The following is a 16,145-nucleotide window of genomic DNA, read 5'->3' as shown; positions in this document are numbered from 1 at the left end:
CCTAACTTGGCCTCCCTTCACCCTCTCTCTGATTTCACCCAAACCTTACATCACCAAATGAAGGGTGACTGATTGATTGACTGATAGTTCACCGTAGCAAGTAAGCAACAAAGGAGAAGGGAGGAGCATGCCATCCCAACCCCCAGGCAGTAGTGTGATTATACAAGGGTGCTTAACAAAGGCTTAGACCCCCTTGACAGCCCATTTAACCATTTTCTCAGGAAATGGCTCTAAAGAAAGTTGAATAGTAGGGCAGTGCGACGGATGCTGGCAGGTGTGTGGAAGAGTATCATGTAAATACAACAGCTGGATGTCTATGGACGGTCGGTTAAAAATGTTCAAAACTACCCAACTCTCCTATATGCAAAAGTGGACTTACCCCACTCATTATCCAGTGGCCTGTAACGATCCTGCATGTGTTGAAAGGCTCCCTCTTGATATTATACGCCTGTGTCTAGTCAATACCCCACAGATGACAAGAACACATTCATTTCGCCCAGACAACAGACATGGCTCCAATGTTTACAAGGTCTTGTGAGTTACTGTAAAGCTGTACAACTCGTTTGCCTCGCTTCCTATTTCGGCTTTTTTTTGTTAACCAGACACTGCACATACTGTCATAGCACGGGAAACAACGTGGAATATAACACACAATATTATGAACACCAGCGTGAGTCTGCCCGATAGCGTGAATCAGTGTTTCAGTTGACGTGTGTTGGCAGATGGCGCGCAGATCAGCTGTGCATGTCTCTGGGAGGGTAGAACACTGAAAACCTCCAAGAATGCCTAATATAAAAGCTCATTTCATATTTTTTACGACAGGGTTTTATGGAAGTTATAATACTTTTACTTTCCCTCTATCCCAACGTTGCCAAATTATCGTACTCATCGCATTGCATTTTCGTAGTTTCTGACCAATAACGAATGCAAAAACAAACAAACAAACATCAATAAATAGGAGCTTTAACGCTAACTTCAATTTTCTATCGTTATTTGTGTAGGTACGAGAGTTTGAGGCTTAAAAATAATAAAGACGACGTGGTGAATACGATAATCTGGCAACGCTGCTCTATCCTCCTTGGGTAAAACAAGTGCCGAGCAGGTTACCTTTGTGGCGTCGTCTCATCCCCATCCCATCCTCGTTACCAATGATGGCGATCGCCGCTATAATTGAATTGAAATATTTACTGTAAAATACAACAAAGGGGAATGGTATAGAATTTCCACGTAAAACTAGCCGTTGGGGTAGTGGCGGCTGCGGGGTTAGCCTAGCCCCGCACCTTACCACACACTCAACACCTCTCGCTTCCTCTGCTGCCGCCACTACCCCATAGGCCAGTTTCACGTGGAAAACTATAGCGTCGATCCGCGCCATTGGTAACGATTAAAACAAAACGACTGTGAAAGCGGCCCTTAGTCCATCTGTCGCATGTGCGGGCTTTGTTATTTTGTCCATTTCTGAATTTCACTGCAGTCTTTTAATGACTTACTATTTTTTTTTTTTTTTTTTTACGTCGCGGCCTATTGCGCCGTTTGGCTTTTTTTTCACAGGTGTGGGCCTGATGGTCGGCCCAGCCCGTTGTGGAGCAGGCGACTGTTTATAGTGGCACCATCTTGCTTTGACTCATACTGCCCGCCGGAGCTCATCTTTGAACCTCTCTTTGATCTTGTGCTAGTTTTCATGAAGATATGACCAAATTCCAGGTTGACATGGATCCCATAGTCCACAGATCAGCAACTATTGAATGGAGAGTATCCCATAAACCTGTATGCCAGAGGCTGCGGTAACATCTGCATAACAGAATAGTGGACGCCTCATGGGGCATACTTCCTCTGTCTGTAGTGTTCCTTCAGTAATAAATCTATTGAACTGAATATATCTTTGCGGGCGGCTCCCATTCAACATCTCAGACTTTACGTACTATTCGAGCATTCACGTAAAATAAAATAATCCTACTTCATTCCAGGCAGGCTAACGTGGCGGAGATAAGCACCGAGGCCACGTGCAGCTTTAGTGTATGAACCAAACTTTTCTTTACCATTGCACATATAACACTAGCAAGATAAGACTTAAAACATACACACATATTGCAGGATATTATCATTAATATATAATAATAATAATAATAATATAATGGTTCTGGATCTGGATCTGGATGTTAATGCGCAGGGCACCCATCAGGTGCATAACACGCATATTTGTGTTGGCTGTTGGGGGGACGGGGAAGCCGGGTGTGCAGGGGAGGGAAGTGAGTAAAGTGTAATTGTTGGTGTTGGTGTGTTGTGGTGACAAGTGAGTGTGTATTTGTTTTCTGAAAGAGTCTATTGTACGTACGAAAGTAGGATTATGCTTATATCTAGTTTTCTATGGACATATTGTCTATTAGACATTTGATTATACTTGAATTCAGCTAATCCTTAACTAGGTGCTTCTACAATAATACACTTTGCACAATATACATTTTCATAGTTGGAGAATTTTTATTGAGTTAATCTAATATAATGGTATATAAAAATAAGCCTCCATCTTCCTAACACTTAAAGGTATACAAGTCAGGTGGGATCACACAAAGTACATCCACAGACAGCCTTACCACAAGGGAAAATTTGTCATGAGAAAATGATCACTGATGTGTCTGATATTCATCATGGAGCTTACACTGACTAATGACTGCATTAACAATTCATATTTAATATTTATCATCCTCCTGTTGCAACTATTACTGAAACAAGAAACAAAGATGAATGAATCAATAATTATTGTTAAAAAAACAAATGCCAATACTATTTAGCAAAATTACTTGCCCAACATGATTTTAGGCTGTCACTACATACTATGTTTACCTCTACCAAAAGATGTTTATTCTTTATTACTTTAAAAATGGCAATAATAATTTTACTGTCACTAAATAAATAGAGCATTGGAGGGGGGAGGCAGGAGGGATCAATGCCTCCCACTTTGGAACTGTAAATTTAACACACTACTGAAGCTCCCCAGCACTGAGGTGACTAAACGGGCTCCAGGCAATGACTCCTTCCTTAGACAACTGACTGACCTCGGCCTCAAAAAGCTCCTGATCTTGCCACTGAGCATGACAGAAGACAAGTTGGTAAAACATTCTTACTTACAGGGATTTAAGTGCTTAGATATCCTGTTTTTTTATGAATTTTTAGCACCAGTTTGAACAGTGATGGCATTATTTTTGCAGTCACATCATATTTTACTCCTTTTTCTGTACAACTGATACAATTCTATCCTCTCAAAATTAATTGGTTATTCAACTGCTTGTTTAAGAATAATTTACAATATGGTGAATTATAATATTTACTAAATTCCCAAGGAGTCACTTCAGTTTTGTTCAATTTTATATTTTTCTTTTATTTTTTACTATCTTTGTTTCATTACTTCCTTGATTACAGAGACTGATATGGACCAGTCATGATTGGGAAAAAATTATTACAACAATAACTTGTATTTTGTCTTTTTATGGGCAGTGTATAGCTTTGTGCCTGTGTGTGTGTGTGTGTGTGTGTGTGTGTGTGTAGGTTACTATGTGTATTCTCAACATAAGTAAACAAGAATTCTGTATAATGAGGTACGCATTCTATTACTATCTATCTTAACCATCAAAAAGTAAGTATACAAGTAAACAGATTGAAGCCGTCTGTTTTGTGACTTGACGCTCAAAACAGTTGTGCTGCAGACTGACCAACTGACTGACTGACTGACACTGTAATGAAATAATAATCACATTACTTAACTATATAATCTGTAGATGTACTGATGGTGTGCTCATTTTTTTTAATAGTATTTAAATAGAATGAAATAGTATCAAGTTTGCAAATGACAGTAATTGTGAGGCAATACAGAGAAGTGACAAGATGAAGACAGCCATGTTGACTTTTAAGGGGAAAACACTTAGGCTATAAAAATTACATCGAGACAAAGGAAAATAGAAGCTCCTCCGAAAATTATAGGAAATCCTCTTGCAACAACCTTTACTTCACCACCTGCCTGAAAAAACAACAACAATAATCAGCTATACAAAAGTGGTGATCACAAAAACTGTCAGGGGAATGCAGATAAGCTTTTAAACTAGGCTACCCAGCAGGTTTGTACGCTCCCAAAGCAAACACAAAAGGTCACAGGAATTTCTAGTATAGTGTTCAGTACTGACACAGAAGCTAACAAATTTGAGGAAACTACACAGGGAATCTTTTTAGTATCTGGTGCCAAATAGAAAAAAAAAGTTGGAAAGTTTCGTTCAGTCGGCGCAACATCTGTGGTCATATGCTGGAGAGAGACAGAAGGGGAAGGAATTATAGGAGAAGGGAACAGATCCCAGGAGACGGGAAACAACCCCCGATTAATACCTGGTACCCATTCACTGCTGGGTGGACAGGGGCGTAGGGTATCGGAAAAGCCGCACAAATTTTTCCACTTCGCCCGGGAATCGAACCCGAGCTCTCTCGGTTGTGAGCCGAGTGTGCTAACCACTGCACCATGAAGCCCCCCTGCCAAATAGAAAACCTGTCTATTATGGATATTATAGTTTGGTTTGGAAGATTACAATGACACTGTGTTGGACTGTAGAACTGGCCCAAAGACAAGAAGAAAAGAAGTAAAGAGTGCCATGTAATACGTTTAATTTATAACTCACCTTTAAGAGAGCTCAAGAAGAGTTGCGGGGAGTTTCATTAGAGGGTCTAGAAGGAGCTGTGGTTGCTGGTGGTGGAACTGCTCCTGCTCCTGCCTCAGACCCTCGGTTCTCCAAATGTGGCAGGAGTTCACGCAGGTTCTTCACCTCCGCTGTGAGCTCACTGATCTGGATGTGCTGGTTCTCAATGATGGCTTCCTGCTCCTTGATCTGAATGTTGCAACAATAGAAAAGGTGAGTGTAGTGAGGTAGAGAAGGAGTGAGGCAGAAACACAGGGTGGCCAGGCAGGGAGTAAAGTGTTGTAAGGCAGGGAGAAAGGGTGGATGGTAGAGAGAAGCATTGGGGTAAGGCTGAGAAAAAAAAAGCAAGGCAGAGACAGAGTGATTGGGTGAACAAAACAGTGAGATGAGGTAAGGATGCAGAATGGTGAACCAGGGAATTCACTTAGAACATTCTATTATAATGCAGTACATAGTTGGTAAATTTCTACATTTTACTCACTCCATAAAATATTAATCAGTCATGTACCATAAACTGATATATGGGCGAATGCAGGGACCTCACACACCACACACCCTCCATTCCACTTGTTCAAGAGGAGACAGTCACTGCTCCTTGTCAGCAGGAAGATCTTTCAAGCCTGAGTGAGGCTCGAACTTTGGACTGTCAGAGCAAAGTCATAGTCCACTGCATCAATGGCTCATTATTTTTATTTTCTGTGTGTGTGTGTGGCATGTACAGCCTGTGAGTGTACTGAGGGATAAGCTCTGCCTACCTTGGGCTATGTCATTGTTGGGCACAAGCTGAGATTGGCTGGAATTTCCTGGTGACCAATAGCCTCAAGGCCTACACTCTCATCAAAGGAAAATTCAACCTCCCAATTACTTAGGGCAAAGGGATTATTTGCGTCATTATGTTTATTGATTTCTTCTTATATTATGTACTTTGCAACCATCACAGCAATTTTAAGAAAAAATCACCAGATTTTCAACAATTTTCAGAAATTATATTATACTTTATCAGGCAGTCAACCCTTGCTGGCTTTATGAATGGTGGTGAATCCAATCTGTTTAAGACTGATGACCAATGATACATCACAAACCACAAATAATGTTGCTGAATTGAAATGTCTACAAATAACTTCAGGCTGTACTAGATTCTTTTCCCCAATATTGCTCTACAGAATGGAATAAGCTCCCTCCTCAGGGATTCAGTGCAACGTGATTGATTCATTTATAAAACAAACTAGATCACCACTTCCTACATCCTAGCATATGCTAAGGCAAACATGCAACATATGTGAGCTGTTAGATGTTGTTGTACTTAGATTTTATAGACAGATCACCTATTCTGGACCATAAAGTCTGTGCAGTCTGAAAATTAAAGTAAAAATCTCTCATTTCTTAACATACCGTCTCCTCCAACATATGGCAGTGCTGGATGGAGGGAGTCACGGAACCCAGAGTTTTTTTAATGTGACCCAGGGCATCAGATGGCCGTTCTTGCTCCTCGTACAGCTGCACCAGAGCGTCCGTCAGGGCAGACATCACCCCAGTCTTCTCTATGTAGGTGCGGAACTTCTCACGTTCGGAATCCATGCTCTGAGGAAATGGAACTCATTGCAATAGTTATCATCATGTTTTGCCAGATGTTTATGAAAAGTTTGGAGGTGAAATTAAGCATTGAAATATACTGAATGTGGTGCACCATCAAATACTGTTAAGTGACGTGTGTATAATCTATCTGTATATGTCCCCAATGTTAAAGGGGTGGGCATGGCAGAGGTATCTCCAATTTTCCCCATTCTGACACTCCCTCACAGCACATTCAGTTCCATGCCTCCCAGCTCTTACCAATGCTCGTCCACTCTGTTGACCCATTTCACAGGTGGCCTTCCTTTGATACCCTCCCCCTCATTATGCTCTCTTTACGAAGTCATTCTCCTTCATTATTATCACATGTGCAAACCATCTCAGAGTACCACATTTCACCTTTTAGACACTCCATAATCCACTCCCTTTGCTACTATACCCACACAAAAATACTCCAACATGTCCTCATTACTTCCTATATCATATTTTGACATCCACATGCAATTAGCAAGTTCAGATGAGCAATTAGAAAGTAAATTACAAGAGAAGATACCAAGAGAAGCAATACTGTGCCAGAATTTAAAATTCTGGTAAGAGTAGGGGAGCTTATGAGGTGAAAAGCCTTTGACTCTACTCTGTCCAATAGAGCTGTGTAGGTGGAACCCCCTAAACATGAGATGCATACTCCATACAAGGGCACACAAGGCCCTCGTATTGAGCAAGCAACTGTGAAGGGTAAAAAATTGAGAGGTGATACGGAACACCTACCCTCAAGAAAGCTGATTTAGCACAAAAAAAGGAATTGGCCGACCACTTCCTAAATTGAGTAGGGAGGTGAAATATGGTGAAGAATCAACTTTAAATGATGGCCGAGTGATGGGGAGGCGGTGGCTGAGTGGCCAGCGTGCTGGCGTGGCATCTAGAAGGATGGGGTTCATGTCCCACCCACCGCAACAAGCTGACAATTTTAAATCATCGCCAAGTGGCCTAAGACTACCCACATGCTGTCCTGAAGACTACCTCTCGGTCAGGACTCTAGATTTCCTCAAAAAATGAGGATAAAAACTGAGCTCCGAAGGCAGCATGAGCCAAGCGAGTTGGCACCACTATAAACACTTGCCTGCGCCATAACGGGTTGGAGCTAACCACCAGGCCCCACCGAAAAAAGCCTACCAGTGCCATAGGCAAAACATAAAAAAAAAAAAAATAATAATAATAAAATGCAGGTCCTTACTTGGTAAAGTTGGGGGCATATGCTGAAGTTGCACATGACCTCGATGCTCATCTCTGTCACATTAGACCATGAGCCTGTGGTGGGTAGTAACCCATTACACAAGGACACAGGGCAAGTGCAGCATCTGGATTAAAACAGTTTACCTTTCCTAGGTTTCTTCAGGTACCCACTTATCAATTAGCCTAATTGGGAGGATACATAGTTGAGTGGAGGGCGCACCGACTGCCCGGGATAGGATTTTAACCAAGGCCTGCAGATTCATAGGTGTGCTAACCACTTCACCACAGAGGTACAAATGAACAAAAACATACAGGGCAGAAGCAGGCGTATGTGACTGCCACGAAGGTTAGTTTATAAATAGTTCTGAACTAATTATGAAACAATAGGTTACTACCTTCTTAGCTCCCATTTATCAAGCAGTGTGTGGTAACGGTCTTGCCATCACTATTTCATGGCAGTTTGTTACCATCCTTTACGATAAGGTGGGGTTCTGCCAATTTATAAGTTCTTAACTAAATAACAGTAAGTTACTATTTTGACTGACTGTCAAACTGCTCAGTAAATAACTACACAATAATGAATTATTTGCTGAGCTGCTTGATCAGCAAATAAACACACCAATTAAATGGCATCACTATTTTAGTGTCAACAGGTTACTAAGTGCTAGGTTGCATTGACGGCATAAATAGCATTGCAAGATCAACTTATTTGCTGAGCTTCTCGGCAAATAGCCACGCTTGTTTAGGTCATTTGACAAGATGCTGCTAAGGGAATAACCTCACCCAATGTAAAACTGGACATGGTTTTGCCCAGCCCTTTTAAAGAAATCCACCACACAGCCATCAGAAGAAATAACGTGTTGTGACTTAGGCCAAGCAATGCTAATGTTTTAAATTTGTCTTGTATCAATGCAGCAGACATAACGGTGCAGGGCTGCTGCTACACACTCAAGACATTTGGGGCCGAGCCAAAAATGCTGGAGGGGCGAGTTTTAAGTGAGTGTGGATCTGTACTTTAGGTCTGGAGGCATATTTCCACATGAATTAGTTTTTATTTTGACAGTCTGGCAGTATTTTACATCACCACTATGAACAGTATCCTGAAATACTAACCTGATGCTGCCTGACTACCTATCTACCTAGTAACTACTGGCGAAGCACGAGGCCAAAACAGCCGTGGCCAGGAAGGAGGCCCAGGTGGCTGGCTTGGATTCAATTACATGTACTCATACTTAAGTACACAATATCGTGTACTTGTACTCGGAGTCATAAGTTCCTTAGTAATTGAACTTGTACTTGGAATAAATCCTTGACTATTTTTTTATTACAACCGAGTACAACCAAAACGTGCAAATGTGTGGCTGGTGTGGTGTTTGACGACCTGCATTGGTGGAGGTGAGGTCAAGGTAAGGGATTAACAAGGGTGTGTAATAAGCTTGGGGAGGCCAGGTGGTCTGGTACCTGAGGTCATGTGTGGTGACTCAGGGCAAAGAGGGCTTGGCTTGTCAAGAGCAAAGAAGTACTTGTACTTTAATTCGAATATAGTACAAAAGTACTCGTATTTGAAGGAGTTCAGCTACATAACTGAGTAATTGTACTTGTACTTGGATTTGTGATGCTATGCAATCGTACTTGGACTCGAGTACACAAAATGTACTTGAACCCAAGCCTGCCAGGTGGAGGCGGGGAGCAGCCGACCGTAGACTCGATTCGCCAATGATTTTATGCTTTTTAGACTGTTATTCCCTGCACTTATAACAACACGTGTCTATGGGGTTCTGATGTGTGTGTTGTTGTTAGAGATTTTGTCCCTCCGCGGAGTGCCACGGTCCCTTGTGTGGAGACGGCCTGTGAGGACGGCGTCGACAGGCCGGATTTATCGGCTGGCGTCCCCCGAGCCGATAACGCCTGGGTGTGGAGGCGTGTGGCGGGGGTGCAGGGAAGGCCTCACCCTGCCAGCCAGCCCCGCCGCCCCGCGCCTCACCGCCTCGCCCGCTGCTGCCCCCTCCTCGTGCCCCGCGCCGCCCCCGCCCCGGACAGGCGTGTGCACCTTGTCCATGCTCCGCTGCCCCGGCCTGGACCTGCCCCGCCGCACACCACAACGGCCACAGGGTTAATAGAGCTCTACCTTCATGCCACTCGCTCTCTCCATATCGGCGGCGCGCGGCGGTGTGTGTTGTGGCTCGTGCTGTCACCAGGGAGCCGCCCTATAAATATGTGTACATGTGCTACCAGTAAAGGTTTTAGTACAGCAACTCAGTCCGGAATAAATATCCCAGGTAGGATTCCTGCTTTATGTTTTGTTACGCCGCTGCATTGCACTGGTTCTTCAGGTTCAGGTAAATTGCGGAAGTCCTGCCTTTGAATCGGTGATGTGGTCTTGATAGTGTGGTCTTGTGGTCTGGGTGGTGTGTGGTCTGTGGTCTTGTATATCTGATTTAGCTTCACTATATTGATTTTATCTTTTTCTCTCGTGTTCTCGGGTCATGCCACAGAGTACTTCCAGCCGCGTCTGCCCTGCGCGGCGGTGCTCGGGGCCACGCAGAGAACGGCGGCGCGCAGGGATGACTGACGTGCGCAAGGCCGAGGCTGTCAGGGTCGGGGTCTGAGGGGATAAGTAAGGAGTAGAATCCTTGGGTTCGAGTCCGACTCTGTCAGTCAGTCAAGTCAGTCAATCAGGAAGCAGCCGTAAGACGGAACGTAAAATAGATTAGGAAAGTCCGAAATACTTGGACACCTCCAGACTCTCAAGTGTGTCCGTTGTATTGCTCCAGAAATACACACCATCGTTTGTCTCCCTGCTTCCCATCACTATTTGCTGGGTAGTATACTGTCTCTAGAGTGTAATTATGTCTTTGTTTCCAACCTGTAGAACCCACTGGAAGCAGCTGATGGAACCCGTCACCCACTCAGCAGTGTTACAGGAATGTGGAGAGAAGAATTTATGAAATTAGTGAGATAATATATACTGGACGCCAATAGACGGTGAACACTTTAACAACCTTAGATTCGCAGAAGGATCGAGAAATTCAACAGGGTCAGAAAGTAAGTCTGAAGATGGCCATGAAGAAAGCAAAGCTAATGTTTAATAATCAGCTTTAGTACAGTAGATAGGGGGGACGGGCGTACGTGCCCCCTCCCCCAAAGAATCCGGTGCCCCCTCTCGATCCCCACTGGCCATGCCTTAATTAACACCCATCATTGATCTGATCTTAGAATATGCCACTGTAACCTTCCATGTGGCATCAGAATGCCCCTGAGCTCCACTTGCTTAATGCCCCCCATACTCAGCTGTGCCTCCCCAGGTGCCCCCCCCCCCCTTACAAATATATACGGCACTGTTAATAACCGTTTGCAGGACAACAAATAATGATCGGGGAACAAAATACTTGTGAGAGTAGGGAAATATAAATATCTGATACAAACGATTGGTGAAACAATATTGGATAGATATTTAAACAGGAAGAGAGCGTCATGGATTATGTAACAAAGGTTAAAAACATTTTAATGACGATTAAGAATAAGAAATGGACTTAGCCAGGTCATCTCATGCGCAGAACTGATGACAAATGAATGTCCCAGATGGAGAGACGAAGCTGAACCATTGCCGAAGCAGCGAAGAGTGCACTAACAACAGACAGAAAGAGCTGGCGAACTTTGGGAAAGCCTTTGGAACTCATAAAGGAGCTCTACGCCTCAAATAATAGTAGTATATTTCTAGAAACTTACCTGCAGTGGACTAGGTTTCAGAATATAATGATGATGAAGACGGAACATGCGGAATAGGAATATACATCATTTTTATTTAATCACATATTACAATAATGATCAGAGACTGTATATACACTTCGTAACAACACGTTATTCATATCGACATCTGTCAGGGTAAGAACATGGAGCAAACCAATCATTTTTTCAACACTCTGAAGATTGGTTTTCGCCTCATGCGATGACCCACGAGATCCAGTCCAAGTAATGCGCCACGTTCATGTAGACCCCGGGCTTGTTGGGTTCAGCGCAGCCCGTCCGCCACGACAGGAGGCCGCTTACCACGTATCGGCCGTTCACACCGTCCCAGCACCGCAGACCCCCGCCGTTGTCCCCCTGGCGTGAGGAAGAATCAGGTAAGGGGGTGGGGGGGGGAAGGGTCACCATGAAAAAGAACGTCGTGCTGAATAGTTTTTAAGTGGCTTCCGTTCTATCTTAGGGATCATTAGTATAGGTAAACACGGAATGAGTGAAACCGGAAAACTCAAAATGAATGACTATTGTCCGTATTTTCGTCCTTTACGTAGTCATTAGAGATAGATAGATAGTCAGATAGTTAGGTTGACAGACTCATTTAGAGAAAGATAGACTAATTATTGTCCGCATTTTGTCCGTTACGTGGTCATTAGAAATAGATAGATAGTCAGATAGATAGGTTGACTGATACATTTAGAGAAAGATACTGTGATTATTGTCCGCATTTTGTCCGTTACGTAGTCATTAGATAGATAGATAGACAGTCAGATAGATAGGTTGACAGACACATTTAGAGAAAGATACTGTGATTATTGTCCTCATTTTCGTTCGTTACGCGGTCATTAGAGATAGATAGATAGTCAGATAGATAGGTTGACAGATACATTTAGAGAAAGATAGACTGGATGATTAGTACGCAAGAAGGAGAAAGGGGGTGGAGAGAGTAGGAGGCAAGGATGCAAAACTAACAAAACTGACGTTACGATCTCCTTGCATGCGAGGAGGATATGCCAGTCATTAAACTTAACCCGAGTCCAAACCAACCCAACCCTTCACCACGCACTCACCGTACAGAAGCCGGCGCCACCTTGCAGGAAACCGGCGCACAAGCTGTCGGGGTCCTTGGGTGACGAATAGGCGTTCTCGCAGTAATAGGAAGGCAGAATAGGGACATCAACGTACTTTAGCACACTAGACTCGCCGGTGCTATCGCTCGGCCGCCCCCAGCCAGCCTCGGTGCAATACTCTTTGGTGGAAAAAAGAAGGGAAACAGGAGTAGCGTTACCAAATTACCGTACGCACCCACTCAGTACATCGTATTTTGCGGTTCCTGACTCACAGCTATTGTCAACAAACATCAACACGTAACGCTTTTGACGATAACTTTAACTGGAATCGGTGTGGTAATGAGAGTTCTGGGCCCTGGAACTGATGAATGCGATGTGTTGAGAACGATAATATGGTAACGCTGAACAGAAACGGAATAATGAGAAGGGAATGTTGAATTTTGAGAGGGAAAGTGGGATATTGAGAGAGTTTTGAAATACTACTACTACTACTACTACTACTACTATTACTACTACTACTACTACTACTACTACTACTACTTTTACAATCACCAAAAGAAGAACAACAGTACCACCACCATCACCCCCCACCACCACTACCATCAACGCCTCCGGGAGAATAATAACGTGAGGCGTACCTGGGAGGGAATCGAAGTTGCCGAGGGGCGTTGCCTGCGTGTAGGCGTCCTGGATGAAGGGGCTCGAGACATGCACCAGACCCACATCGTTGACGTACGGCTTCTGGTAGCTGCGGGGCATAAGACAGAGGAGTGCGTTTAAGTGAATAGCAACACTTAGATATAGATACACCTGCACATTATTCTGTTAAGGTAAAAGGACAGCCATTTAGGTTGTTTAAAGGGGCTATTACACTGGGCAAATTCTCCGTGGACCTTCAGTCAAACCACGATTTCCTCTGGCGTGATTTTCATTTGTTTCTTGTTATTGCTGATGATGATGATGGTGAGTAATACCGTCTTCCTTTGATGAAATCTACCGTAGCTTTGGAAGATCGTGGACACGTCAGAAAACCACGGAAATATGAGAACCACGCCAGCGGAAATCGTGGTTTGACTGGAATTTTGAATACCATAAAGGGAAAAAAAGGCAAATGGCGACCTACTAGATATAGTCAGGGTGCTGGATGAAATAGTCAACAGTGCGAAGCTGCTCCGATCCTTCGTGCACGTCCGTCCGATGTTCCCCGCTGACCACGGCCAGCCACTCGGGCTTCTCATGGTCGAGGCAGTGGGCGGCGATGAGCACCCACTGTGAGTTGATCAGCACGCCGCCGCAGAGGTGCCACGTGGTCTCCGTGTTGGTCAGCCGCAGGGACACCAGCCACGGAAACTGACCTGCGGCGGGGCGATAGTTCTTAGGCGAGAGCAATGTTGCCAGACTGTCATACTTTGCCTCATGTTTGCCGATATCCGACCCCCAAAACTACTTCCATCACTCAAATAACTGCCTTCATATATGGTTATCGTTTAAATGGTTAATTATTGGTGCTTCTTGGCAAGTTATGGGCCAGAAGCCGGTAAATATGCGGCACTGAGTACGATAATCTGTGGGCGAGAGGCGTCGTTACACTCCTCGGCAGGTGATGTTTTTGCAGTTATGACGTTTAGGTATTGCAGGGATAATAAAATGAATAGATAGATAAATAGGCTGATAGATAGAAAGATAGAGAGGGGCGATAGTTCTTAGGCGAGAGGCGTCATTACACTCCTCGGCAGGTGATGTTTTCGTAGTTATGACGTATAGGTATTGCAGGGATAATAAAATGAATAGATAGATAAATAGGTTGATAGATAGAAAGATAGAGAGGGGCGATAGTTCTTAGGCGAGAGGCGTCGTTACACTCCTCGGCAGGTTATTGGCAGGTATTGCAGGGATAATAAAATGAATCACCGTTGCCAGATAGTCGTACTCAGAGCACAGTATTTACCGGTTTCTGACGCCTAACTATTGCCAAGAAACATCAGGATCTAACTCTATTAACGATAACTATAAATGAGTTTCGTTATTGGAGCCCACAAGACAGTTTGGGGGTAGGAAGTCGGGAAATATAATCGGCTGAGTACGACAATCTGGCAACGTTGAAATGAATAGATAGATAAATAGGTTGATAGATAGAAAGATAGAGAGGGAGAGGAACACAGACAGACAGACACCATCCTCACCTCTGTTGGCTTCCTGACCCCCGGCTATCCTGGGAGTACGCCCAACCGCCGCTGCCACCGCCGCCCCTGCCACTGTTCAGCCACGGGGAGGGAGAACATGAGCAAAGACACCATTAATAAAACAGAGCTATTTTATCCCTCCACTACCATTCTTAACCTTTTCAGAATAAGATAACATCCGTCCTCCTGGTAGAGCTAGTTGTCGTGGGGAAGAAGTATTGGGAAACAGTCATTGTGAAACTAAAAAGGGGATTAGGGCAAAGTGGTGATAACACTCTGCTATCAGTAACTAAGTCTATATAAACACGGCCGAGGCGTGGTTTATGCGTGACGTTGCTTGGAGCCAAACTAGAGAATGTAGAAACAGAGATTTAGAGAAAACGAGGAAAGGCGGACTAATTTAAATCAATCACTTCAACATGCCCTCCCTCATACCCCACACCACCATTTGTAGGCTTTGAAATTAGTCACGCAATAGCACAATAAACTATAACCTCATTCAGCTATCTATCTATCTATCCAACTTTCTACCTATTTATTTATCTAAAGACACACACAGGACACCTCTCCTCCCGAAATTGACCTCTCTTTCGGCCACCTCTTTTGATTTTTTTTTAGGAGCAGCGAGTAGCGGGCTTTTTTTATTATTTCCTTTTTTTGTGCCCTTGAACTGTCTCCTTTGTTGTAAAAAAAACACCACAACAACACCATCATCATCATCATCACCATCACCAACAATTATCATCATCACATCTCGACACTCCTGTCCAGCTGAAAACCTCCTTGCTGGTGCTCGGTAATGGACCCCGGTGTTTTTAGGGCAGTGTTTGACGTGAATGGCGTAATGCTCGTTAAGGGATTGATGATATCTAGCGGAGTGATAACAACTGATCCCTTAAGCCATGTCGAGTCATACAGAGCTGTGGCTATCAGTGTCGAAACTCCTCTGAATCAGTTCCAACTCCCTTTAGCCGAATATATTTTTATGGTTCTCAGTACTTTCCGATTATGATTTGGTAACTGTTGATGTACCTTGTTACCCGCCAGACATGAACCAGCCGTCACTTGTACACGCGAAGGAAATCAAAGGAATCAGTTCCAACTCCCTTTAGCCGAATATTTTTTTTATGGTTCTCGGTACTTTACGATCATGCTTCGCTAACTGATGGTGTACTTTGTTACCCGCCGGACATGAACCAGCCATCACTTGTACACGCGAAGGAAATCAAAGGAATCAGTTTCAACTCCCTTTAGCCGAATATTTTTTTTATGGTTCTCGGTACTTTACGATTATGCTTCGCTAACTGATGGTGTACTTTGTTACCCGCCGGACATGAACCAGCCATCACTTGTACACGCGAAGGAAATCAAAGAAACGGAACTTGAGGAACTTGGGGGAACTTGATGACGCTGAACATCCTGAGGCGGCGAAAGAGTTCAAAACATTAATGAATACTCTAGAAATAAATAAACTGTACTCCCAAACCTGGCTGATCTCGCTTCGGGACTCCCCATGCAGTCAGCGCCTTGGACAGAACAAGCAACTAAGGAAGACGAGGTTCAGGCACTTACGCAGTATGACCAACGTTGAGAGCTTCATGGCGAACACAAACATACTGAGGGAGGTGAGCGAGTGCCGCTTCTAATAAGGCTACGGCGTGGCACCC

At 43.9% G+C, this 16,145-nt stretch overlaps 2 protein-coding genes across 7 annotated transcripts; both read right to left on the bottom strand.

Annotated features, from left to right (window-relative positions):
• Positions 1 to 2,457: 2,457 nt before the first annotated feature.
• Positions 2,458 to 9,769, bottom strand: LOC126987796 (c-Myc-binding protein homolog). 6 transcript variants are annotated; one of them, XM_050845135.1, is made up of 4 exons: positions 9,613 to 9,769; positions 6,072 to 6,260; positions 4,662 to 4,868; positions 2,458 to 3,731 (listed from the first exon to the last, which is right to left on the bottom strand). In XM_050845135.1, exons 1-3 carry the CDS (start codon positions 9,634 to 9,636, stop codon positions 4,674 to 4,676), a joined length of 408 nt encoding a protein of 135 aa, XP_050701092.1. In that variant the 5' UTR covers positions 9,637 to 9,769; the 3' UTR covers positions 2,458 to 3,731; positions 4,662 to 4,673. The 6 variants fall into 6 exon arrangements, with proteins under 6 accessions (XP_050701092.1, XP_050701093.1, XP_050701088.1 ...); XM_050845136.1 differs by having other exon boundaries at positions 2,458 to 4,015; positions 9,535 to 9,658; XM_050845131.1 differs by lacking the exon at positions 9,613 to 9,769 and adding an exon at positions 9,469 to 9,558 and having other exon boundaries at positions 2,458 to 4,015.
• A 1,498-nt stretch (positions 9,770 to 11,267) lies between these two features.
• LOC126987795 (anionic trypsin-2-like) lies at positions 11,268 to 16,145 on the bottom strand. Its single transcript, XM_050845130.1, has 6 exons — positions 16,051 to 16,145; positions 14,479 to 14,550; positions 13,419 to 13,650; positions 12,934 to 13,043; positions 12,296 to 12,474; positions 11,268 to 11,588 (listed from the first exon to the last, which is right to left on the bottom strand). Exons 1-6 carry the CDS (start codon positions 16,091 to 16,093, stop codon positions 11,427 to 11,429), a joined length of 798 nt encoding a protein of 265 aa, XP_050701087.1. The 5' UTR covers positions 16,094 to 16,145; the 3' UTR covers positions 11,268 to 11,426.

Source organism: Eriocheir sinensis, chromosome 66, assembly GCF_024679095.1.
Source record: "Eriocheir sinensis breed Jianghai 21 chromosome 66, ASM2467909v1, whole genome shotgun sequence".
NCBI classification, from domain to species: Eukaryota; Metazoa; Arthropoda; class Malacostraca; order Decapoda; family Varunidae; genus Eriocheir; species Eriocheir sinensis.
Note: the sequence above shows the minus strand (reverse complement) of the source record. Positions and strands in the feature narration are given on the sequence as shown.

Bases quoted from the DNA above. Each gene is read 5' to 3' on its own strand.
- LOC126987796 (XM_050845131.1), bottom strand. From the start codon at position 9,543: ATGGACAAGGTGCACACGCCTGTCCGGGGCGGGGGCGGCGCGGGGCAC. The intron at 6,261-9,468 runs GTGAGGCGCGGG...CCATTTCCTCAG, and splicing joins GGGCAGCAGCGGGCGAGGCG to AGCATGGATTCCGAACGTGA. The intron at 4,869-6,071 runs GTATGTTAAGAA...TGCAACATTCAG, and splicing joins GCCATATGTTGGAGGAGACG to ATCAAGGAGCAGGAAGCCAT.
- LOC126987795 (XM_050845130.1), bottom strand. From the start codon at position 16,093: ATGTTTGTGTTCGCCATGAAGCTCTCAACGTTGGTCATACTGC. The intron at 14,551-16,050 runs GTAAGTGCCTGA...GTGGCTGAACAG, and splicing joins CTCAACGTTGGTCATACTGC to TGGCAGGGGCGGCGGTGGCA. The intron at 13,651-14,478 runs GTGAGGATGGTG...GCCCCGCCGCAG, and splicing joins GGGTCAGGAAGCCAACAGAG to GTCAGTTTCCGTGGCTGGTG.